General features: G+C 47.2%; 1 protein-coding gene across 3 annotated transcripts in view; it reads right to left on the bottom strand.

The window, feature by feature from the left end:
* Positions 1–9,713: 9,713 nt before the first annotated feature.
* The window catches only part of NLN (neurolysin), an 80,298-nt gene continuing 63,398 nt past the window's right edge, over positions 9,714–26,613 (bottom strand). Inside the window, exons 10-13 of one of the 3 annotated variants that reach the window (XM_084800753.1) lie at positions 24,163–24,349; positions 23,716–23,844; positions 22,432–22,568; positions 9,714–11,406 (exon numbers count right to left, since the gene is read on the bottom strand). In XM_084800753.1, the coding sequence (XP_084656879.1) occupies positions 11,272–11,406; positions 22,432–22,568; positions 23,716–23,844; positions 24,163–24,349 (588 nt within the window). In that variant the 3' untranslated portion in view covers positions 9,714–11,271. Of the gene's footprint in view, positions 11,407–18,772; positions 19,223–22,431; positions 22,569–23,715; positions 23,845–24,162; positions 24,350–26,613 lie in introns of those variants that run through there. The other 2 variants (XM_084800751.1, XM_084800752.1) reach the window with 2 other exon arrangements.

Below are 26,613 nucleotides of genomic sequence, written 5' to 3'. Positions count from 1 at the left end.
CATAGTCCAGGACAGCCACGGCTACACAGAGAAACCCTGTCTCAAAACAAACAAATAAACAAACAAACAAACAAAAAAACAAAAAAGAAAGAAAATTAAAAGTTCTGCTGGTTGGTGGCCCATCCTTTTAATACCAGCACTCAGAGGCAGAGGCCAGAGGATCGCTAAGTTCGAGGCTAGCCTGGTCTACAGAGCACTTTCCAAGACAGCCAGAGCTATACAGAGAAACCCTGGAGAGAGAGAGAGAGAGAGAGAGAGAGAGAGAGAGAGAGAGAGAGAGAGAGAGAGAGAGAGAGAGAGACAGAGAGAGAGAGAGAGAGAGAGAGAGAGAGAGAGAGAGAGAGGGAGGGAGAAGAGAGGAGAGGAGAGAATAGAAGAGAAGAGGAAGAAAGAGAGAAAATTAAAACTTACCTTACTTTGGGCCAACTCCTACTCCCACCCCCTGAACTCACTTATGTAGACCAGGCTGGCAGATCCTTTCTTCTGATCATTAGTATTCTCCTTGGATTCCTGCAGTTGCCCCAGTTCACAGCCACTTGCCTCCAGGTTTTATAGCACCAATTTTTGTGTGTGTGTGTGTGTGTGTGTGTGTGTGTGTGGTTTTTCAAGACAGGGTTTCTCTGTGTAGCCTTGGCTGTCCTGGACTCACTTTGTAGACCAGGCTGGCCTCGAACTTACAGAGATCCACCTGCCTCTGCCTCCTGAGTGCTGGGATTAAAAGCGTGCACCACCATCGCCCGGCATTAACACCAATTTTACAATTAAAAATATAAGCTATAAGGCAATAAGATAATAAAGTACCAGGCAGCAGATACTATGTTATAGAGGAGTTTATTAAATGAGCATGGGGAGAGGAGGAAAGGGGGAGACGGTACCCCAGAGAGAGACAGAGGCAGAGACAGAGGCAGGGAGAGAGAGGAAGAGAGGGGGGAGAGAGAGAGAAAGTAAGAGGGAAGAAGAATAAGGGGGCGGAGGGGGGGGAGCGTGGACCACGAGGAGGGTCTGTCCTTTTATATAGCCCCGGGCAGGGCCACGCCCCCATGGCAGTAGGCAATGACGTCACAGGATTCTGCCTGAAGCAGAATCCTAACATCAAGTGCTCAGCCTTCAGCCTCTACACCAAACACCCGCCTTCGCCTCTTCAGATTCCAGAAAACCTCAGCTTTCTTAAGCGGCTCCTCAGAACTGCACCTGCCAGATCAGTGACCCTAACCTGAGAGAATCAGTGTGTTTGGTATGAGAGAAAACACTCATCTTAGTGTACTGACTTTCATTTGTTACCCCAGTGGAACGCTGCAGGCACGCTGACATTCTGTCTGCTGGCACTAGAGAAAGTACGTTGCTGTTCTGATGTGCGCCGGCTGAATTCTGACGGGGAACTGGCCGTGCCCTGGTAGGTTATAACACAAGTTATACTACACTTAAGCAAGACGGCCTTCCTGGCTTCCCTAGAACCATGTCTTAGCCTGAACTTCAGTCGCTACAGAGAGGGAGCAGTTCGGATTTTCTAGAACAAATTTTTTTTGGAGACAGGATTCTCTGTGTAGCCTTGGCTGTCCTGGACTCGCTTTGTAGACCAGGCTGGCCTCGAACTCACAGAGATCCACCTGCCTCTGCCTCCCAGAGTGCTGGGATTATAGGCGTGCGCCACCACGCCCAGCCATAGGTTCTTATTTTACTAAAATCAAGCTGAAGAATTTCAGGTTCCAGTTCCCTTTCCCACTTATGTCTCCGTGCGCTTTATGGCATTTGCGCATGCTCACATGCTTCTGCCTGCACTAAAGCTTGGCTGAGCAGGGGGAAAGCAAAACAAAGCGACTAGTTGGGCCAATAGAGACAACTCCCTGAATAGGAGCAACTGCTGCCAAGCTTGATGAACCCCCCAGGGGAGAAAGAAAGAGCAGACTCCCTCAAGTTGTCCTCTGACCTCTGCACACGCGCAAAAATGCGCACCCACAAATGTACGTGCGGTCTAGGTCTGTGATCACCGCACTTAGGAGGCTGACGCAGGAGCTTTGTGAGAGTCCTATGCCACCATGGGCTACAAAGTGAAACTGTCTCGAAATGTCAACAGATGGGGCACGTAGCACAGCGGTGAAAGGCCGTGCTTGGCACAGGCAAAGCCCAGTGCCACGTGCAAACAAAAAGCAAGACAACAAAGCAGAATCAGCTGAAGAGTTATGAAAGGCTACAAAAGGTGCTTTCGCATTCAGCACAAGCATTTTCATCTCCAGGGCCCAGGCAAGTGCTCTACCACGGAGCCGCATCCCCAGCCCCAGCACAGACTGGTTAGAACAGAGTTTCCTTTTGCATTTACCCTCTCTTTTGCCTGTAGGCATTAGGACATCCGTTGCTATTTAGAACTGGACGGCTGTGTAAAAAGGCACCACCCTGTTCCCATTCCCCAATTTAAAAAGCACCTTGATGTGTTGTGCAGAACTTCACCAACATTTTCTGCCCCAGACTTCTACTGTGTCCACGCAGGTTACCCCAAATCTTCCATTTGTGACTGTGGGACTCTGGGGAGAAAGGGATTCTTCTTGAGGATGCTTAGCTCAGGTGAAGCTTATTAGAGAACTGAAGAATTGAAGTTATGTGACCATAAGAAGCAGGCATTGGCCGGGCGTGGTGGCGCACGCCTTTAATCCCAGCACTCGGGAGGCAGAGGCAGGCAGATTGCTGCGAGTTCGAGGCCAGCCTGGTCTACAAAGTGAGTCTAGGACAGGCAAGGCTACACAGAGAGACCTTGCCTCAAAACAAAACAAGCAGGCAGTGGAAGTTCTGTGAACATGAATTTCCATTTCAGTTAGAAAGACACTGCCAGGCTGCTCCTGTTCTCCCCAAACTAAGGTGGGTTTAGAAAGGACAATGCGGCCAGGCTGTGGTGGTGCACACGTTTAATCCCAGTACTCTGGAGGAAGAGGCAGCTGGATCTCTGTGAATTTAATGCCAGCCTCGTCTACAAATTGAGTTCCAGGATAGCCAGGGCTGATACAGAGAGAAACCCTGGAAAAACCAAAAGAGGAAGAGGAAGAGGAAGAAGAAGAAGAAGAAGAAGAAGAAGAAGAAGAAGAAGAAGAAGAAGAAAGAAAGAAAGAAAGAGGAGTGCAAAGTTGGTCACTTCAAATGACTTCGACCTCAGGAAAATGTCACTGATCAGGGACTCTGTTGGAACATGGCCCAAGAATGGAGTTGTGTAATGAAAATTCTGAGTGCTTGTGGGAAAACTCCAAGAAAAAAGACAAGTCTTTTGTGTCCTGTGACCTGGACACAAGGAATCTTGTGACCTGTTTGTGTATTTATTATATATACAGTGCTCTGCCTGCATGTACACCTGCAGGCCAGAAGAGAGCATCAGATCACATCATAGTTGGTTGTGAGCCACCCTGTGGTTGCTGGGAATTGAACTCAGGACCTCTAGAAGAGCAGTCAGTGCTCATAAACCTCTGAGCCATCTCTCCAGGCTGTGACCTGTTTCTTCAAAACACAGCATTGCTCTTGGGATGTGTTGCTGTGGTCCTCCCAGGTGTAGCGGATATAAGTGAATTTACTTCAGTTTTCTCATTACACCTGGCTACTGTTATTTGTTTATACGACTATGGAAAAATGTGGTTTAGCCATGTCTGGCTTGTCCTTATGATAGCATACTTTACTCAGGTAACTCTTTCTCCTCCAATGCCTCCTGGCAACCCCCACCCCCGAGACAGGGTTTCTCTGTGTAGCCTTGGCTGTCCTGGACTCACTTTGTAGACCAGGCTGGCCTCGAACTCACAGAGATCCGCCTGCCTCTGGGATAACAGGCGTGCACCACCCTACTCGGCTCAGGTGACTCTTCTAATCCTTCCGAGTTTAAATTGTCTGAGTTTAAAGGTTCTGATCAAAGTTGGCTATCATATGAAACTTTAGTCCCCCTTGGTTTTAGGCTCCGTTCTCTCGGGTTCCATTGCCTCCAGAGTGGTGACAGGACACTACAAAAGGAAAGGTACAGTAGGTGGAGCTGTGGGAAGTTCTCTCACGCCACCTGATCCCACATGGAAATTCACTGGCTAACTGGAATGGCAACTGAACAAAACAGAAGCAAACAGCGTCTGGCTGAAGATTTTATAATTGAAGCTGAGGCTGAGCCATGTGCATGCTGAGAACAGTGACCACATTGTGCGTCCTGACAGAAGTCCCGCTTGTCAGTCACACAAATGTTTAAGACCACCGAAAGGCATCTGACTGGGGACAAGGATGACAAAAATGCATCTTTAGCTTTTTTCCCACTTTGTCCTGGACACACAGACACTGATGTTGGCTTTGTTCTGGGATGAAGTCTGACATTCCTTCTTGGACTTACCCTGTCATTACCACGGAGAACGTTCCTGCCTACAACCCCTCCTACCGCTCTTTGAAAGAAGGGCTCTTTTCTTGTCGTCCAGCAGAAGAAAGCAATATAAAAGGTAGAGTACAGGACTGGGTTTTTTATTTGCTGGTCGTCACTTTTTCTTATGTTAAACAACTTTCATAAATACTGCCAAGACCTGTGGTTTCTACTTGACAATACATGTCAATATTTGAAATGCATCCATCCTTTGAGCCAGGAATTATATTCTTTAGAATCTATTTAGCAGATAAACTGGCCGACGTGGAAAACAACACATCTCTGAAAATAATCTTGGTAACATTATATAAAATGTCCAAAGACTGGGAACAAGGTCAGCAGGGTGAGAGGTAGGGGTGGGGGGGGGTTGGGGAGTGTAGCTCAGTGGGAAAGCATTTGCCTACCTTGTGAGAGGCCCTAGAATCAATCTCAATGCTGAAAGAAAAACAGAACAGAACCCAACAGAGTGGAGGCAATGTAAATATTCATCAGCAGAGAGACGACTACATTACCACACATATACTAGGCAACCATGGGTTAAAAAGCAGATCTCCAAGATGGCGGTAAGACGCTGCCTTGGAGGGCGGGGCCAGGGCATATTCTTGTGAGAAGCACCTCTAGAAGGCTGTGGAAAGTGCTGGCGATACATCCACGTGAGAGACAAGGGTCGGGGGGGGAACTTACTCTTCACATTGCCCCATTTTTGGGGGTGGGATTCAAGACAGGGTTTCTCTTGTAGTCCTGGCTGTCCTTCATTTGCTTTGTAGACCAGGCTGGCCTCGAACTCACAGCGATCTGCTTGCCTCTGCCTCCCGAGTACTGGGATTAAAGGCGTGCGCCACCACTGCGTGCACCACCACCGCCCGGCAGAAGAACACTCTTTAGGCTTTCTACTGATCCACGGAAAAGGGGGAGGGAAGCAATCATTTTATTAGAAAAGCCTGTGGTAGCAGATGACATGGTAACCGCTTAAAATTTTATGGCACGATGATACAGTTGTGTAATAAACTACGGCTGGGTGAAAAAACAGAGAAAGACATTTAATACCTACCTTTGTACTGTGACTTACTTGACTGCATTGTGAACTTATTTTCCTTCTCGACTATGTAGTGAGGATTCAGCATTGTCATTTTTGGTTTTCATCCTCAGTTCTAGGACCAGTGTGTAGTAGGTATTTTATATTTTTTTGGAATAAAAAAACAGAAGTTCAAAACATATTATCTAAAGTGGTGGTTTAATTCTTTTTTTTTTTTTTTTTCCTGATTAGGGGCTCTCCTATGCCTGGTTCCTGCCCTGCTGGAGATCCTGTCCTGACTTCCTTGATGGTGATCCGTGATGTGGAAGCAGAAGGCAAACAACCCCTCCCCTCCCCACGTCGCTGTCCATGGCATCTCCTCACGGCAGCAGTAACCCTAACTCTAAGATATGAAGTTCCAGGTTCAATCCCCAACACAGGAAAAACGAAAGCCCAGCTTCAGAATACATACCCACAGAGAGGAAAACATTGAGAACCATTTAAAAAATTTGTTTCCTTTGACAACATATTCTTAGTCAGTGTTCTATTGCTGTTCAGAGACACCATGACCCAGGCAACTCTTGTGAAGTGACGTGTTTAACTGGGGCTGGCTTACAGCGTCAGAGGCCCAGCCCGTTACCATCATGGTGAGGAACATGGAGGTACAGAGGAAGACGTGGCACTGAAGAAGCAGCTCAGAGTTTGACATCCTGATCTCCAGGCAGCAGGGAAAGAGAACTGGGCCTGGCAGGGGCGTTTTTTGAAACCCCAAAACCCACCCCCAGTGACATATTCCTCCAATAAGGTCCCAGCTACTCCAATAGGCCACACCCCTAATCCTTCTCAAGTAGTGCCACTCCTTGATGACTAAATGTTCAAATATCTGAGCCTTTGGGGGGGTCATTCTCACTCAAACCACCACTGATATATTTGGTTATTTTCAACCCTTTTCACACCCTCCCACTCCTACCAAACTTTTCCCAACAAGTCCTCTCCTACCATCTTCCTTTTTGCATGTTTTATTTTACTTTAGACTTGTAAAGTTCCTTTTCTTTAACAAAAGATTTCTTTCATCTTCCCTTGTTCCCCAGACACTCAGCACTTCTGAAGAAGGTACATGTTTTATGCAGAAAGATGCCTCTACCAGATGTAAAAAAGAGTTTTCCTTTTATAATTTAATCAATTAAGCTGGGGGTTATGGCACATGCCTTTGATCCCAGCACTCAGGGAGGCAGAAGCAGGTGGATCTCTGTGAGTTCAAGGGCAGCCTGGTCTAGAGTGAGTCCAGGACAGCCAAGGCTACACAGAGAAACCCTGTCTTGAAAAATGAAACCAAACAAAACAGCCACAAAAAAAAAACCCAAAAGGCAACTGGTGCTGTAGATTAAACCCAGGGCATCAAAGCATGCGAGGAAAGCACTCGACCACTGAGGCCCACAGAGTAAGATTCACTTACACATTTCAGCTATTGTAGAAAACGCAAAAGGTAACTTAAGAGTGAATGTTTATCAACATATAATGATTAACTCTTCCTTGTAAGGCAAGGACTCTGGAGGGCAGTGGGTACAAGCAGAGAGTAAGGATCAGTGTGGAGGAAGGCTAGACAGACAAACTGCCATGAAACAGCTGTGCACGCCATTAACACTGAATGAGTGTAAACTCTAAGGGAAGAAAAGTAATTTTTTTGGGTTGAGGAGCTTGTGGCTCGATTTTGGTCATATGCAACTGCTAAATCTCCCATCCTTAGTCTCAAACAACTGATTTTTTTCTCATTGCAGTGAGCAAATCCAGTAGAGTTAAAGGACAGGGCTATGAATTGGAGGGCAATGAATCCAGAAGATCCAGCCTAGTGTGAAGGGTGTGTGTGGCAGGGCGGAGCAGCTCATACCGAGGACAGCAGGAAGCAGAGACCTGCTCTTGGCTTCCCTCTTCCATTTTATTGTGTGTGGGCTCCGAGGATGCTGAAGACAGGTCTCCCTCTCTGTATCCTCCCCGGGAATATCTTTACAGATGCACCTAGAGATGTACCTCAATCAATTAGGGGCTCCTCAATCAGTCAAGTTGGCGATCAACGTTAACTATTATGTCAGATCCCAAGAAGACTGAGAAGCTCTGACAATTGTTACACAGGCTAGCTACAGAAAAGTGTGGCACTTCAACAATAATGGTCTGTGTGGAGAATGAGGAAAACTACACCATGTTAATGCCTCTTCTGCTTGTGTAGGGTATATGCACTGTGTACACTTTTATGTGCATTTGTGTGTGCCAGACTGCACATAGAGGTCAGAGGTCGATAGTGGTGTCTTGCTCTTATGTTTTGAGACTGGTTCTCTTCACTCAACCTGGGCCTTACCATGTTGTGTATGATGGCTGCTCAGTGAGCTGGGGATCTGCCTGTCTGACATCCTCCTAGCACTGGGACTACAGCCATCTACTGCAACAGCTGGCTTTTATGTAGGTGACAGGGAGCTGATCTCTGCTCTTCAGTGCCCCCCCCACTCCTCTGTCTCTCTCTCTCTCTCTGAGACAGGGTTTCTCTGTGTACCCTTGGCTATCCTGAACTCACTTTGTAGACCAGGCTGGCCTCGAACTCACAGCAATCCACCTCCTGAGTGCTGGGATTAAAGGCTCGTGCCACCATGCCCAGTTTCTCAGTGACCTTTCATCACTCTCGCCTGATCAACACAGAAGAAACCTCAAAGCTTACCTGTGTCGATGTATGTAGCACTACTGAAAGCACTACTGAAAGAAATAAAGATTCTTTATAAACACCAACAGCAGCAGAAAGTTTCTCAATCAACAGTCAGGGCTGCACCTCACACTGAACTGGAGCCTTCTATCTTCTTATTGTATCTTTACGCTCCAACATCATTAGCCATGACGTCAGCCCTCCCATATTGTGCAAGTATTTGAAATGAGAATTCACTAGGGAATTCACTCTCTGGATGAATTTTCCTCTTGAGGGCTATTTCCAAAGTCATCACTATGTTGCTCTTGCTTCTCCAAACACTGTCATGCTTAACCCAAGCCACCTCAGAGGGGCTTAACCATATTGGAATCCCGAGGGACTTTTGACCCGGATACAAACCTCTCCCAGTTTACTCTTTGAAGACTTTGTGCTTCCCACTGGCCCCTCCCCACAAATGCCAAACAGTGAGTTGCTACTGAAACTTGGCCGGAAATTTGCCAAGACTTTTCTTTGCCAAGTATCATGCCCCACTGAGGCTTTATCCTGACCTGGCAATGGGACTTGACTAATTTTGTTTGTCTCAGTAAAGGAGTCTTTTAGTTTTAATAACATGATCATATGCTACTATTCCAGCTGCTGTTACTTAGAGGTACCAAGTATCTTGATGGACTCCCTGAACACTTTCTTAGGCATACAGCTTCTCTGAGGACACATGCTGCAGACATTGTATCACCGGCAGAACATTTTAGGGCAGCGCCTGGGTATCTGGGAATAGCCGGTAGAAAAGCTTGAGAACAGAGGAAGAACACAGCTGAACAGGTGTACCAAACCTGTATCTTTTTTGGGGTGGGGTGGAGGTCTAAAGACAAGAGTTTCTCTGTATAACAGCCCTGGCTGTCCTGGACTCACTTTGTAGATCAGGCTGGCCTTGAACTCAAGAGATTTGCCTGCCTCTCCCTCCCAAGTGCTGGGACAGGCGTGCACCATCGCATCTAGCCCAAACCTTTATCTTATGAGGAAATGGAACATGCAGGAATATTCAACCAAATAAAAACTCCAGCAGAGAGTGGTGGCATCTGCCTGTAAAGGCAACACTGGGGATGGCGGGATGGCTGGGTAGCTGGGTAGCTGGGTAGCTGGGTAGCTGGGTAGCTGGGACTCTGGGCCTTTGCTCTCTTTTGGATACAAGCTTAACATTAAAACACAAAAGAAAGGTGAGCTCATTCTCATGGACAATAGTGTAATTTTATTGTGTGCAGTCTTTTCACATATCAATTACTAGCTTTTCCAAGTGAAATACGATTCATGATAAAGTTATTCTGAAGGAGACACACTGGCAATAATAAAAAAAGCTGAAGAGTTTTTTCTTTCTTTTTTTGGGGGGGCAGGGGTCTGAAAGTGGAAAACAAAAGTTGGGGGTTGGGTGGGGTGGGGAGAAGCTTCCAGAAGTCTCTAACACCCCCATAAAAACAGCTGGGGAGAGTGGAGCGCCCGCCCGTCATGGGTGAAGAAGTTGGAGGTTTGATGCCCAGCACTGCAGAAACCAAATCAAACTACACACACACACACACACACACACACACACACACACATACACACACACACACAAAGGCTTTCTTCTGTTTGCCAGCTCTTGGTACTCTGTGCTGTGTATAACTTTATTATACAACATAATATTTTATTTAACCCAAAGTCCACTTGGTCTAAAGAACATAAAGGCTCTAACTTGGTCACCAGCTGGCAAAGTCATCCTTCAGGTATGCGCTGAGAAACAACTTGGAGCCGGTGCAAAGTGTGTTCACAGTTCATTTACATTTTCTTCTCAGTATCCTACTGGGGTTCTTTTTTGAGTAGCGTCCCGGAGCTAAAATAAATGGTGTGAGCTTACTAGTCTGCAGCTGAATTGGAAATTTAGGCCTCAATAAAAAGAGCTAGAGATCTGGAGGTTCACTTAAAAGTCACTGGATGAAACAGGCTGCTGGAGAGCCTTTCCCCACGGCTCGGCTGCCCACGCAACACCTGGGAGCAGCTGTTTTCAAATGCTCCATCCCACACACTCCGTGGAGTTCCACTCCGTGTCGCCTCTGCCCACGGCACCTCCACGCACTGTGACATGTCAAGGCCACAATCCCTTGTCACTGTGACATGTCAAAGGTCATCAGTGTCGCCTCTGCCCACGGCACCTCCACGCACTGTGACATGTCAAGGCCACAATCCCTTGTCATTGTGATATGTCAAGTCACAACCTCTTGTCAAAAACACGAGATCTGAGCTGAATATGGTGACTCACGCCTATGATCCTAAGGCTTGGGAGCCTGAGGCAGGGGAATTACCTCGAGTTCCAGGCTAACCTGGCAATGGTGAGATGTTGCTTCAACAAACAAAATAAAAAAATTAAAGCAAAGTAAAGAGAAACAAATCCATAGCGAAAGTAAAAGAAACAAGAATCCAAAAGGCTCCTGAGTTACTCCACTTTCTCACTTATGGCTGCAGTCAAAGACTTGATGTCTTTCATGTGGACCTGAAATTGGGGTTCCAGTGCAAGACTCAAAACTAAATTTTTAAAAAATTGTCTAATTGAACTTTTAGAAAGAAAAAAAAAACCCAACCCAAATCTAAGTGGGGGACAATGATTAAGTTAGAAAGCTGAGCATCACGAAGCCACTGTATAAAAGACTGAGGTGTATTCCACTGGCCGTGACACATGCTGGCAAAGGAAAAAGTTTCACTTAGCTGTGAGGCAGAGGGTCAAAGTTGACCACGGCTCTGAGAAAATATTTACCAGAGAGAATGTGATGATTCATTTATCAGTCCAGAAATCTCAAGTATAAAACTTCAAGATATAAGAAGGATCAAATTATATCATGTATGTGATTCAATTTAAAAATTCTTAGCCCTCTTACATTATATTATCTAGATTATAATAGTAAAAAAATCAAATTACATTCATATGAAACTTTTATCAAAAGAAATCAAATCTGTTTTTATGAAATTTTATAGTACAATTATTTTTAGTGGGTCTTTTCTTAGGTCACAGTATTTATAAATCCATTTACATCTGTATAATTCTTAAAATTAAAAAACAAAAGCAAATCAATAGAAATCTAACTGCTCATTTGTAAAACTCCCTCCAGTCTCCAGGCCGGCAGCACGCGGCGGCGTTGGCTCTTCCTCCAGACACGCACGGCTCTCAGGGTCCCCGGTTCATGAAGCACTCAGGCCTCGACTCATTAGGAATGCCTTTTGGTTTGGCTCGCGTTGCAAGAAGTTCTGGAGCATGTCCATGCCGTCCAGAGACCCCCCAGGCTTCAGGATTAGGTTTCTGTATTTCATTCCAACCTAATAAAAGAAAACATCATGCCTAATAACTCACGGGCAGAGCAACCCTCCAGGTCCCCAGACGCGAGAGAAAGGGGTGAGGTCAAGGGACTTGGGCTCAGTGTAGGCATTCTCCTCACAGCGCAGCCCGCCCCTTCCTTCCTGTAGTAGAGGGATCTGGAGCTTCACCCCTAGGTCTTCCCTGTCCCCTGTTGCTGCCTTGAGGCCTTAGATTCTCAGCTGTGAGGTGACAACGTGGGCAAGCAGGCACACCTACAGCCGCTAGCCCGTTTCCACGGTGATTTCGAAGGGTTTAGCAGAATAAGTTTTCCTGAGCCCACGGGGCTGCGCGAGCCTCCAAGCAGGAGCACGGCCACTGCCCAATGGCTTCACGTATTATTTTTTTTAAAAAATAAGGGGTTCATAAAAAACAATAAAACAAAAACTCCACAAAGAAACCTACACCAGTGACAAGCATTTCAGAGGGGTGAGAGCTGGGCTGACAGAAGTCTTCAGGGATGGAAGTCTGGAATTTTAAAGCTAACCACAGTTCTCCTGCTTTTATTCACATAAACAGGCGAGCAGATAAGCTGAAAGAAAGCAGCTGCTACACATCCCACAGCAGAACCGCCCGGTTCCCGTCAGACCCTCCTCTCGGCCCTGGTAATGAATCCAGTGAGTCCTGATTCCAGACGCACATATAAAATAAACAGATACCACTCACATTTATATTTATTACGTGGTTTGACCAATAGGAATGATAATCTTCTTGGGTACAGGGAGAACTAGGGAACTGACAGAGATTAAAGCAGTTTCACCTGGGATGGAAAACAAGATCCTGCTTGTTTAAACCATCAGAGAGTGAACATGTAAAATAAGACATGAGTAAAACCCACTAACGTAGACAGACGCAAACCCACCTAACGCCTACCAGAGCCGGGAGTAAAGCCTTGGGATTGTCTCTGTGTGTAGCAGAAATCACTTGCAACTCGCAAATCGTCCAGCTGATGTGCCGGATCTTTTGACATTACACGCACGCCTGGGATCCCAGCACTTGGGAGGCAGAGGCAGGGGGATTGCTGTGAGTTCAAGGCCAGCCTGATCTACAAAGTGAGTCCAGGACAGCCAAGGTTACACAGAGAAACCCTGTCTCGAAAAGCCAAAAATAAACAAACATTAAAAAAAAAAAAAAAAAAAAAAAAAGAACTATGCAGTGGTACTACCAGGAAAAAATTTTGCAAACCAAACCAAAACAACCTCAGAACATTTTAGGTAAGTTGATGATTGTGTTTTGGGCTGCCATACTCTTCTCAACTACATAAGGCCCAGGGTCCTGAGCGGGTCATGCCTGTGGCAAGCTCACATGTGATATTCTGAATTCTAGTTAGGAGTAAACAACTAAAGTCAGTGCTGCTAAAGTCCCAGGCAGGAAGACATATACAGTTATGAAGCACGCATGTAAGCTTAACTTCCCTATCAACAACATATAAAAATATTTAAAAAGTAAAATTCCTGTTTTTGGGTCTCAGGTTGGCTTCAGACATGGCACGCAGCCAGGAATGGCCGTGGTCTTTTCACCCTTCGATCTGTTGGGATTATGGGCGCGGTCACCACTCCTGGTTCATACCATGCTTGGGATTGAACCCAGGCCCTGGATAGGGCAGGCAAGTACTCTCCCAACTGAGCTATATCTACAGCCTCATGAAGTTAATAAATATTTGTTTAAATAGTGCAAGCGAGGCACAGAGGTATGCACCTGTACTCCATGCTATTGGGGAGGCCGAGTGGGGAGGGGCAGTCACTTCACTCTACCTCAACCACCGAGGACCATTTCAACATCTAAGAACTTTTGTTTATTTTTTCAAGATGGGTTCTCTTTGTAGCCCTGAGGGTCACTCTGTAGACCAGGCTGGCCTCAAACTCACAGAGATATGCCTGCCTCTGCTTAGAGCCACTGCCCTACTCAACACGTAAAATTTGTATTTATCGTTGAGTTTTGTTGATCTTGTAAGTCCTCAAAATCATTGTTTTTTGTTGTTTGTTGTGCTTTACATTAATAGCAAACCTCAGACTGTTTCCTCAGCTGCATCTGCGTCATTTCGGGGTTACAGAGCTCTGTGCTGCTACTATCCGCACAGCACCCGCAGTATGGTGACCACGGCTAGTGCGACTCTGAGGAGGACACAGCAATCTTGCTGCTCTACCTGTGGGCGTCCTATGAAAAGCGCCTGTAGCCACTGCTACTAGGCTTGCTAGCTCTCGTGCCCGTGAGGATTTGGAGCTGCGTTCAGCTTGTGCCATTTTGATATGGAAAAGAACAGAGTAACACGTTTAAAAGTGCTTTCCCCACATGGTCTGCAGTGGTAGCGTCGGTCCAGCAGTAATGGAGGTGGTTCCTGTCGCAGGCTCTGTCACTCCAGGAAGGACATCAGAGCTCCTCAGATCCAACACACCCGCTTCCCTTCAACTCCCCTCATCGCTGTTTCAAATTAGTGTGTGGAGCAAGGAGAGCCTGGGCTCTCTGGGCACAGCAGTATGGAAACGGCACAGACAACGGAGATTAGCTTTATAGAATGATGAAAATATTTAAAACCTTGTATTAAGGGAAACTTAAACTATATACAAATAATCCACATGTCTCCATAGCGGGTCCTGAGAGGAGAAGCATCACCCTGGCTTACCCAGCATCAAGGATCTGCACAAATCCCAAGACCTTGGGATCAAATTCAGGGGTCTCTGAGGTCGGGCAAGCACTCGCTCAACTGAGCTACATCTTCAACTGCCCATTATTACATTGTTCTTATTACTGAGACAGGAATTACATAGTGTACTTGCTCTCAAGTTCTTACGTCCCTGCCTCAGCCTGCCAAGCACTGAGATGACAGGTGTGTCTCATTACACTTGGCAATAATTAATATTTTTCCTCAGACATTTCATGTTCAAGCCCTGCACACTACATATACCATTATATACCACTGTTTATTAAAAAGCATGATGGTGCATGCCTTTGAAGCCAGCAGAATCAGGTAGATATCTGAGTTTGAGGCCAGCCTTGTCTATATAGTAAGTTCCAGGCTAGCCAAGGCTACATAGTGAGACTCTGAAAAAAAAAAGGCATTTATACCTCAAATATTACAGAAAAATAACAAAACAATAAGACAATAGCCCAAGATGCAACAACCGACAGAGCAATAGAGTTTAGTGGGAAGGCAAAGGCAGCAGAGGAGACTTGTGCAGTGTTGTGCAGAGATGGCTCAGAGCCACATCAGAGCAGGGCACTGTTTAGTCTCAGAACATGTGACTCTGTCCAGCTCAAAGTCTCCCTCTGCTTATGCCTCCAAACAAGCTGATTCAATTTCCTCAATTATAGAGCAATGGTCTTTTAATAGCTCCATTTCCCTTACGACGAGGCTTTGAGAAGAGTTGAAGAGTCATTTTGGTAACAGGACCTAGCTTTTGTTAAGGGAAAAAGCAGCTAAGTCAGTCCATGTTTTGGAGGGTATTGCACTCTCACAGTGAGGGGCCTAGTTGGGAGGACTGGGGGCCACAGGCGGGAGGAATGCTGGCCCCCAGCCATTCACTAGCCTGTCAGGAAGGCAGGGAGAGCAGCTCTCAGGTCCCCAGGGAGACTCCAGAGTCAGATCCTATCAGCTCTCCAGCAAAGAGAAATCAGTCACCAGAGGGTCAGAATCCTGGAAAGGCAGCGCGTGTCTTCTGGCACTGTGCAAGCCTTTCCTAACCCCGAGGGTTTCTAAGGCAAGGGTAGACGTTCTGGAGTCAGGCCCAGGCTTGAACAGTGGCTTCATACTTTAGCTACACAGCATCTGGCCTTGGCTTCCTTAGCTGTAAAATGGGAAGCTAAAAGAGATCGCAAGAGACTTGGCCTCCACTATCAATGAGGAAGAATGCTCAGCAGGAGGGAGAAGGCCCTCACTTTCTGCAACAGGGTTACCATTCTGAGGCTGTATTTAATAGCAAAGGTAACTGCCCTCTGTAGGATGCTCAGCACCCATAAGTAATGAGCACACCGGGAGGAAGGCGGACTGGCTCCTACCAGCTTTGCCGGGCTGGCCTCCTTCCAATGTGGGGCAGAGTGAGAGCCCTGCCCAGGACAGACAAGACATCTGGGCACCTGACATCCTCCTCCACCTGTCTGAAAAGTGGACTTTGAGCCATTTCATAGCCCATAATGCGCTCCCTGTGGCACACCCTTTGTTTTTACTGAGGGTGGGGTGATTTAGGGTAGGAAAAAAAAAACCCTCAAAATATAAAAACAAAAACCCAAACCAGGGCCAGGTAGTGGTGGCGGCGGCGGCAGTGGTGGTGCACACCTTTAATCCCAGCACTCGGGAGGCAGAGGCAAGTTTGAGACCGGCCTGGTCTACAAAGCGAGTCCAGGACAGCCAAGGCTACACAAAGAAACCCTGTCTCAAACAACAACAACAACACCCACAAACAAAACAAACAAGATACCTTTGACAAAGAGTAAGGTGAGAAAGAGAGGAAGGCTGGTGCTGGGAGTCAGGAGGACGGAGGGAACAAAGGCAAGAGGGACCATCTGAACCTCACACCAAGCTCCAGTTAGGGAAGACAGAAAGGAAATGAAGTAGAACCAGAGAGAAGCATGCTGTAGTAGCAGTGTGTTTTAGAGGGGCAAAACAGGGGAAGAAGTAAGGGGCGGGGGTGATGACTCAACAGTAAGGTCCACGAAACACACAACTTTAAGGCAGTAGAGACGAGAAGGTGAATAAAACAATCTCTTTTATGAGAGCCTTCTGACCTAGAAAAGGAGATAAGGAATACATAATTAGGCCCTGGGTGTGGTGGTGCACACCTCCCAGTACTTGGGAGGTCAAGGCAGGAAGACGGAGAGTTTAAGGCTGGTCCAGGCTAAACATGGACACCTGTCTCAAAACAAAACAGAAGGTAGACTATCAAGACTTTAGTGGAAACACAAAAAAGGCTATTAAAAAAAAAATAAAGAAGCAAAAAAGAAAGAAAAAAGAAAGCTAGGCCTAGTGGCACAGGCATGTGGAGGCTGAGGCAGGAGGATTACAAATTTAAGGCCTGCCTTGGGTACAAAATTGAGGTTCCAGGCTAGACTGGACAGCTTAGTACAACCCAGTCTCAAGCCTGCGGGGTTCAGCCCTTTTGTCCTGTATGGAGTGCTTATGTGACACATAGGTCCTAGCCCCCTCCAGAAGACAAAAACAACTGCCTGCATTGGCCGGGATTCAAGAGTTGCAGAGACGACTGTTGGCTGAGCGCGTGGCACACGTCTGTGATCCCAGCACTTGGAAGGCTTAGACTAAAGGACCACAAATGCAAAGCCATCCTAGGATGCACAGTCAGATTCTGCCCAGAAGAAAAAAAAAAAATCAATCCCATTTCTTTCCTTTGTCTCTCCTATCAGGTAAAACCCCAGCCTGCTAAAGGCTCAGATTTAACAAAAACCAGTGGTGCACACAGGAGGGCGGGTGAACCAGAGTGGAGAGAGGGGCTGGATTCGTGACAGATACCCAGGAGGAAAAAAAATCCACACTCTCCCTTAGCATTATAGCAGGAAATGAGCCTAAAATCCTGTTCAAATAGTATTGGCTTAGCTGGGCATGGTGGCGCATGCCTTTAATCTCAGCACTCAGGAGGCAGAGGCAGGTGGATCTCTGTGAGTTTGGGGCCAGCCTGGTCTACAAAGGGAGTCTAGGATAGCCAAGGCTACACAGAGAGACCTTGCCAAAAAAAAAAAAAAAGAAAAAAGATGAAATAGTACTGGCTTTGTTTGTTTGTTGAGACAAGGTTTCCCTGTGTGGCCCTGGCTGTCCTGCAACTTGCTCTGCCTGCCTCTGCATCTCAAGCACTGGGATTAAAGGCATGAGCCACCACATCCAGCAGGTAGGGCACTCTAGATACTAAAGAATATTAATGTCTGCTATTGCATTGTAAGATCTTCCTATGACACTGCAGACTGAAACACAACAGCTAAACAAAACCACCTTGATTTTCTCAGTATTTCTTCCTAAAGCAACAGCTGGCTAAGCTTCTCCTTCGCTGATGCGGGAAACAACACTTGGACATTTCTCTACAGGAGAGGAGGACCAGTCTGGCTGCACAATGTAAGTAGCCTTTAAGAGGTAATATCTATTACCTCTTAGGACATTTTCCCACAATGAAGTTGCCTTATTATAAACAAAGGGCTCTCATTTTTTCCAACCCTGTGATTAGGGGCTGGAGTTTGAAATTACATTTGGTGAACTTAAAGCCATTCTGCAGGAGCTGGCCAAGGGGCACTAACCCCAAGCAGCTCTCCCTCTGCCAGGGCAGGAAGAGTTACACAGAAGGAAAGAACAGCGTCTCCAAGTTCTCCTAGGAACAGACTTAAGGTGTGTATGTGTGTGTTCCTCTATGTGCACACATGTGTTTCTGTATTTGTGTGCACATGCACTGTGTAAGTTAGAGCGCAATGTTGGATGTCTCCATCAGTCCCTGTTCGCCTTCTGTAGGATTTGGAGCAGGTGTCTCTCCAAGCCTGGAGCTAGACAGGCTGGCCTGTGAGGTCTAGGGATCCACCCGCCTTTGTCTTGTCTCTGGTGGAGGTGCTGGAGATGCCAACTCATGTCCCCATCCTTGCAAGGCAAAGATTTTACTAACTGAACCACCTCCCAATCCTGAATTTATGGACAAAATAATAATAAGCTAATTAAGTAGCTGAAATGTGGTCTTTGCTCATTAGAAAGAATAATATTTTGAAAAACTACAGAGAAAACCCAGGTAGTAGAGTGTGAGGCTGCAGCAGGAGAGCGGCCAGTTCTAAAACTTGGAGAGAGGTCCCAAAGCAGGGGTTTGGTATTCAGAAGGCTGCAGGTTGACATCTGACCCCCCATGTTTGTTTTCCCAGTGAGCTGCACACTCTACAGCGCTGCTCACCAGGGTATGAAATGGGGCTCAGAGCGGACCAGGCTCTGCAGGACAGCAGAGGCGCTTCTGGAGAGTGTGACCAATGTGGTCTCGATCCCAGGCTCTCCAGTGCTAACTTCTCAAATGCTTGGAACACTGGGGAGTGTGAGGCCTTGAGCAAGAGTGCTTGAGACAGGCTGTAATGGACTATTCCCATGACTTCAGACAAGTGCGGCACTGCTGTATACTGTAAAAATTCCTATTGTTACTCTGCTTATGTAACCGACCTCTATGCGTGAAACGGAAGGCGCGCAGCCTAGGCCCCACCGCCTTCTGCAGTGCTGGCTGGCTGGCTGGCTGGCGGCAAGCCTGAGATGCGCACAACTAGCAGTGCTCGTTTCCCGTGCTGAAGAACAGGGTTTCTTCTCTTCTATCTCTGCACGGTTGTAGGAACAATGGAAGCTTTTTCACAGTGCCAAGAATTTTTAATTTTTGATAAATATTTGTATTCTGTAAGTCAGGTGCTAGAGTAAATATTTGTAAAACAAAACAAAGTGAAGCCACCCCACAAAAACCAACAGAGTGTTAGCTGCAGGACGGGGGAGGGGCCAAATGGCTGTTGAAAAAGCTGGTTCTAGCTTCCGCACATGCAGGGAAAGGCGCAAGCGTGGGGTGTGAGGGCCTCTCCAGCCAGGCCCACAGCCATTGTCATGGCAAGGCCGTGAGAAACGACAGTATTTGAAAGGGAAGGGAAAACTCAAACAGCCTGCTTGCACAGAGTAGACGACCACTGAGCGCTGCCACGGTGCCTGGAAACTCAGAGGAGCTGGACGCTGTTTCTAACATCCCAGGAAACAGCTCCAGGTCGTTGGGATCTTTCTCCAAGTTCACTGTTGGCCTCGCCTAGTGAGGAGCGGCCTGGCTGCCTGCCAAGTGTCGGAGACTGAAAAGCACAGAGAAACCTGTGAGCAGGGCTGCTTCTGCAGGATGTACGAGCCGCCCGAGACCCACTGGGGTGCTGAGTTTGGCTGCTGCTTTGACAGCTGGAAGGGCGGAGGGCCAGATGAGTGGAAGTGCAGAGGCCGCTCACCTCAGGGAGAGCGTGCGCTTACGCCAGCAAGCCTCCTAAGTACAGGGGCCAGGCCGAGGTCATACTTGGACCTTTCCCAATTCACCTTTCCTCTCCTGCAAACACCGTTTCTGCTCGTGGTACATGCTTGTAACCCTAGCACCCAGGATACCGAGGCAGGAGAACTGCTATTAGTTTGAGGCCAGCTAGGGTTACCAAGCAAAACTGTCTCAAAAACACCAAAACATTTCCCCAGACATGCCTGAACAACTACTGTGTTCTGAGTCCCACACCAACCTGTGGGTTATATACACAGTGAGGCACAGTTCCATGAGATGCCCAGAGAAACGCTAAGCCCTTCGGACGCCTCACTAGCCAGAGGCATTAGCATATGCTGTGCTTCTGTTCTGACCATGCATTAAGAATATTGTGTGAAACGCTTTACACAGAATATTTTCATTTTATGTAGTAGTTACCCCCAAAAATCCAGACACAAGTAAAAGTCTCCTGAGAACCTTTGCCACGCGCTCAGGCTTGCAGTCTTCTCAGGAGGGCGGAAGGGGCCGCTGTGGTCTGGATGGTCTAGAGGAGTTCATATGTGCCTGGCCTTCTGAGACTATTCCTAGATTATTTGTGCGTATGAGCGGTTTGCCTGTTTGCATGGGTGTGTATCACATTTGTCCCTGGTGCTTGTGTAAGTCAGAAGAGGGTGCTGGAGCCCCTGGAGCTGGAGTCACAGAGGGTTGTGGGACATTAAGTGGATGCTGGGACCCAGATGTGGGTTCTCTATGAGAGCAGCACATGCTCTTAGCCACTGAGCCATCTTTCTAGCCCCATAAGTGGCTTTTTGAGTGGGATCTTAAAGAACTGCATGGTTTTTGAGAGGCACAGATTGAAAAAAAAAAAAAAAGCATGCTTTTGTTTGTTTTGAAACCAGGGTCTCATGTAGCTCATCGCCTTTAAGCTGTCATGTAGCCAGAGACGATGCTGTACTCCTGACCCTCCTGCCTCTGCCTCCCAAGCGCTGGGGTCACAGGTGTGTGCCACCGTGCCTAATGATGTATGGAAGGCATACATTTAAAGAGCAATGTCCAGAAGGAATAAATGGGTGAAAGTGAGCAGAGCTACTTCTGAGCCACATTCTTGGCTCAGTCCCGCCCCCTGCCCCATGACAGGGTCTCTCTGTGTAGCCTTGACTGTCCTTGGCTTGCTTTGTAGATCATGCTGGCCTCGAACTCACAGAAATCCGCCTGCCTCTGCCTCCCAGAGTGCTGGGATTAAAGGTGTGCGCCACCACACACGGCTCCTGCCTCAATTCTTAACCAAGGAGGAACGCGGACTGAGTACAGAGATACAAGCCTGGAATCCCCAAAGCCAAGGAAGGCTGTGTGTGTTTGATGCCGTCTTGCATTATACAGTGAATTCTGGGGATGGGGTCATAAGAAAGAGAGGGAGGGGCAAGCTTGTAGAGTAGAGGGGCTGGGGGACCCGAAGGAAATAAATGGAGCAGCACTGAGTGACCAGCTCAGGTTAGCCAGTGCTATAAGTAAATAAATGCACATGGACTTTCCCAGAAGGCCCTGTTGAGGGCACCTATTCAAAGAGATGGTGTGAGGGCGAGGCACGCGCTGAAAGCAACGCAGAAGTCAGTATCAGGCTTTGTGAGTGGGTGGGTAGGGTGAGAGAAGGAAGCTGGGGGAGGCGGGCGGGGAGAGGGAATGTCTGCAGTGAATAATGTCGTACCCCTAGCCTGGGGAGATTTTTTAGAGGGAGGGAGACACAGAGAAACGGGGGCCTAAAATATACGGCATATTTCAATCTGTATGCAGAGAGGCACTACGCGCAGCCTAGAAACAAACGCCCAAAGAACAAGTTGGCTGATGGAAATAAGCACCGGGAGCTTGATTTGGGTGATTTGTTCTAATTTCGGAAGCAAACAGAACTCAGAAACACTGGAAATATACCAGCCTTAGACATAATTGACAGTCGAGTCGCCGATGGGCAAGGAGACTGGGGTCTGTACCAGGAGGGCTTGGCTGGCAGCCACCTCACTGTGCATGGGAAGGAACGGCTCAGATTAATGAAGGATCTTAAGTTACCTCAAAGGCACTTAGGTTACAAACTGTGTAGTAGGCCGGGTACGCCGGCCACAGAAAATGTACAAGGAAACCTGTAAAGAGTATCCGAACACAGAGGCTATTTGCATCAGGGAGAAGTTTACCTTTCTTTCTCAACCTCTTATAAAACAGAAACACTGCATGGCACATGTCAAAACTAGTAGCTATAAACTCTCAAGTGCATAAACAAGGCTTTGAATTTTTAATTATGCAATATACTGGAATGTTAATAAGCAAGAAAGGGCAGTAGGTCTTTTTTTAAACCTATAGAATTAAGAGTTAATCGCTTGTACACTGAAACTTAATGATGTATGATGATTTGAGAAGATGCCAGGCTTTAAAGTTAAAAGCTGCTAGCAAGTCCCTTACTCTAAGCTGTAACCTGTGTTATGACACTTTGTTGGTTCCTTTCTCTCTCCGACACTTCACCTCTTCCCTTTCCACCCCCTAACACTAGACAGGAGAGAAAAAAGGATAGACGGGAAAGGGGCGACGTTATCATTAGACTACTTCCTGCGGATCGGGGCATCGAGTTCCCTGGGGTAAGTTTCATCTTTTGCATCAGAATCTCCTTTTCTCATTTATTTGACAAGCAGCATCAAACCGCGACCAATAGCATCTAACCACAGACCAGCACCCACCTCTCGGCCTCTAGCATTTATATAGCCTCTGAAAAGTACCCAGAATTCCAAATGTCACACACACCCAGAAACTCTCTGCAGCTGGCAAAACCACGCCCCTGTCAGAATGCAAGGCAAATCACAGTCAGCTGCTTCGAAACAGCCCTATATCCCCACACCTGGAATTAAAACAAAAACATATTCCCATAATGTTTTTGTGTGTTTTAAAAAATATACAATTCTCATTACACTAAACTCTAGCTATTACAAGTATTTTACACTTCCAGCTAGGGGAGAAAGGGCAGCTACAAAATTAATACAAGGGGGGTAAAAAAGCATAGAATACCTCTGGATTCATGATCCCTTCTCTTTTAAAACAGCTGTGAAACATGTCCATGGAAAAGACTTCACTCCAAAGATATCCATAATATTGGCCATCGTACCCTCCTGCCAAATGTCCAAAAGTAGCTGGCATATTTGTGCCTTAGAAAGAGATACATTTCAATCAGTGTGATGGCAAATGCCAATTAGTCAGCGTATGAGCTAGCTAGCTCGCCTTCGGGGAGCTCGGCTGGGAGTACAGAGGGAGTGATAACAGCTCACTGGGTGGTGTGTACCCTTGGCCAAGATGCTCACAAGCTTTGCTCTTGTCAGTGGCTCAGCCTCAGCTCTGGAGTGCCTAACTTCTGAAGCTCTGTCCACGCCTGTCAGTAGCGCAGGGGAAAGTCAGCCCTTAGATGCCAATGCGCCTTTAAAATACTCCACCAATAACTCCATTTTTTTTTTTTTTGCTGGGAAAAGCACGTGCTGGGAATCAAACGCAGCCTAATTCTAACGCTGAACTACAAACCCAGCCCCCTGCCGCACTTCTTGTACCTCAGATGACTCAAATTAAAATGGCATTTGGGTAGGTTGATAATTTCTGAAAATGAAAAGTGTTGTGAGAAGAGGTTTACCAAGTGAGTCTACCCTGGGCTGCTATTTTGTAAAGAGACATACTGTTTCTCCTTGGTTTAGAGATCAGGAAGTGAGGCTAAGAAGAGTCAAGGGCCACTCTTAATATCCTCTGTAACTGTGTCTGATTCATTTTAGCAACAATTTCCTTAATGGAGATGTTTACTTTGCAACTGACATCCAAATGCATATGTATCAGTTGGCTTAAAAGTAGACATGTAAGTTTGGGCCCACACAGGAGCAACAGTGGAGCAGGTCAGACACTGCCAGGCAAAAGCTTGAACTGGCACTGGAGTCAGAAATGCAGGAGGTTCCTGCTTTTCCCTGAAATGCCCCTTCTGCCAACTTCTTCCTGAAAATCACAGGGAAGTCCTGGTGCGTGCGGGGAGGGAGGGGCCAGGCAGGTGCTGCCAAACGGGAATGGCTGTGTTCTGGGGCGGAGGCCAATTGCTCACGCCTGATTACACTGAAATGCTGGGACTCTGGAGCCGCCTCTCCTTCAAGCACATTTGGCCAGGACAACTCCTAAGGCAGAGTGTGCTTATCTGAAAGCTATGGTCTGATTGCTGAGAGCAGAAAGGAATGAACCGAGCTCTGAGGAACTCCACCCGCCTGTAAGGCTGTGGACTTTCTCAGGTCTCACAAGGGCAGTGAACTCAGGGGCAGTCCCTCCTACCTGGCGTAGCTGCAACTCCCAGAATTTCTGTGCAGTATTTGGCATATTCACTCGAGGCATCCAGCGACGCATCGGTATGGAGAGACTGATCAACTTTGCTCAAAACAATCTGGCGCAGTGTCAGGAGACCTAATAAGGTTAAGAGCGTTTGAAGAATGTGTTGGAGAGGGAACTATGTGTTCTACCACAAGGTCAGAGATCTGAAATCCGATTGCAGTACCGCTCTTCACAAAGGGTAGCGAGGCAGAACGGCATCCCGACCATCTGAGACTTAGAGGAAACGTTGCCTTTAGGCTCAGTCCCAGGCATCTCAGTGTGCCCCCCTCCCCGCACGGCACTCCTGGGGTACGTTACTACAGTGAACATGTGTCCGTCAGAAGGCACAGCCAGCAGCTCTGCACTCAACAGTCCCTACTTGCTTTCCTTCTCTAGAACGCTGAAGCGTACCTGTGTTGACCAGCCTAGAAGCAACGAGCTTCTCCAGCACGTCATCTGTGATAGGGCTTCCATCTTTATAATGCTTCGACAATTTCCGCAGGGAATCAGTGTCCCACACCCAGTTTTCAAGCATTTGCGATGGTACCTCTACAAAGTCAGTTTCCACATTTGTTCCACTAAATCGTGCAAAGTCAGTCTATAAAGGAAACATAAAAGTATTTTTAAAAGCACTGAGTAAAACTAAACATGCAATGAATTACAATGAGACCCACCAAAACTCAAGGCAGAATCATAGCAAAGCGCTGTAGTTCAGTGGCTGAGTGCTGCCTACTGTGGGAGGCTGACCCCAGCACTGGGGGCTGGGGCAGAAGGCAACCAGTTTCCCTGGGATACATAGTTTCCCTCAAGCTCCTCCTTGTAGTTGGTTAATCTTGTTTAATCAGTACATGCCTTTCTGGGCATTCACCACTGTTGCTCAACTATTCAAGTTTAAATTAGTTAAAGAGTTAAGTTACAACATTCCAGACTGGTGCGTGTGCATGCGTTTTGTGTGTGTGTGTGTGTGTGTGTGTGTGTGTGTGTGTGTGTGTGTGTGCGCGCGCGCGTCAGTTTTGTGCTCTAAAGTTTATATCCATGATCAGCCATGACAGCCATGCTGTGGGAAGTCTGAGCTGGACCTCTCAGATTAAGCAGAGAAAATAAGCCTTGGCCTGGAAGGCAAGCCTGCAAATGAGCTGAATGTGTGAGTTAATATGCACAAAGAAAAAAGAAAGAAGCAAAACAATATGGGGCCTGGGCTAAGAGTTCTAAACACCAAGTTTTAAAAACGTTTGTGTCAGATGTTGTAAAAGCTCCCAACAGAAAGACAGAGATTTCTCAGAACAGACCAGCGGCCGGTTTTCATTCGCTTTTCAGGCTGGTGTTTTTTAATCCACAGAACACTTGCACACCGTTAGCAGCAGAGAAGAGTTAGTACTGACCCCACAGGGTCACATACAGGATGGACCTCCTGTTTCCCTGTGCCTCGGTCCTGTTTTCCTCTGGATGCCTCACATCCCAGCACTCTCTCAGGCTTTGTCACCCCACGCTCTACACGGGAACAGGAAAAGGACTTAGGCACAGAGAAAGCAGCAGATGGAGTGGAAATCAGCAGTGTATAACCGAGTGTTCTGCTTTTGGCCCAGGGCACCGGCACAGATGTCAGAATGACAGCACATTCTGCCTTCCTCTCTATGCAAAAATACTCTTTGCTTGACTTCACATCATGGTTGTGCTGAATCCACATAGGAAGGCTGCAAGACAGGAGGCCAAGGGAGGACCCCGCCTCCCACAGATGATACAGGGAAAGAAGCAAAGAGCCCCCCCCTCTAGAAATAGTATTTTCCCTCATTCTGAGGCTGCATCCACATTATGGGTATAACAATCTAATGCAGGACTGTAATAGCCAGGACCCAGAGAAGACTTTCCTGTGTCAGGCACTGTGCCCGGCTCTTAGATGAGCAGTACGATTTACATCGTTATACAAGAAGCACAGGAGATGTTCACTTGGTAGAATTTCTGCTGTGTAAGCACGAGGAACTAAGCACCCAGGCAAACAGGCAAGTGTGGTGGTGTGTGCGTGTGTGATCCCAGCACCCGTGTGGTAGTGTGCGCACGTGTGATCCCAGCACCCAGGCAAACAGGCAGGTGTGGTGGTGTGTGTGTGTGTGATCCCAGCACCCGTGTGGTAGTGTGCGCACGTGTGATCCCAGCACCCAGGCAAACAGGCAGGTGTGGTGGTGTGGGCATGTGTGATCCCAGCACCCATGTGGTGGTGTGTACACGTGTGATGCCAGCACCCAGGCAAACAGGCAGGTGTGGTGGTGTGCGCACAAGTGATGCTAGCACCCATGTGGTGGTGTGCGCACAAGTGATGCCAGCACCTGGGAAGTGGAAAGAGGAGATAGGGTCTTGCTAGCCAGCCAGCCTAACCTACCTGGGATCGGTCACAGTTTTCAGTGAGAAACTGTCTCAAAGAAAGGTGGACAACTATTGAGGAAAAACACCAGAGGTGGATGTCTGGTTTCCACACCCAGGTGTACAAATGTGCACTTGCACACACATGAACATCCCCACATTATTGTGTGATGCAAGTCCCATTACTTCTGTTGGTGAGCTACGCAGAACAAGAGCAGAAGACGGACTCAGGACCAGAAGGGAACAGGAAAGGACTTAGCCGTACAGAAGGCAGCAGATGAGTCCATGGCTTATAACCGCAGCAAGGATGCTCTCTGGTCTAATGCATAGTTACTGTACAGGAACATGGAGAAAAGAATTACAGTATATTTTTAAAGTGATTAAATCTTTTAAATGGGGATCTTTAAAAAAAAAGGGGGGGGGGTTGGCGGGCTTTACCAAACTCTTTATGTGAAGAATTAAAGTGCAAGATGAGCATGTTCCTTGAGACGGGAAGATCTCTCA

The sequence above is a fragment of the Acomys minous genome (assembly GCF_964271855.1).
Source record: "Acomys minous genome assembly, chromosome: 11".
NCBI classification, from domain to species: domain Eukaryota; kingdom Metazoa; phylum Chordata; class Mammalia; order Rodentia; family Muridae; genus Acomys; species Acomys minous.
This window is presented reverse-complemented; position numbering and strand designations above follow the sequence as displayed.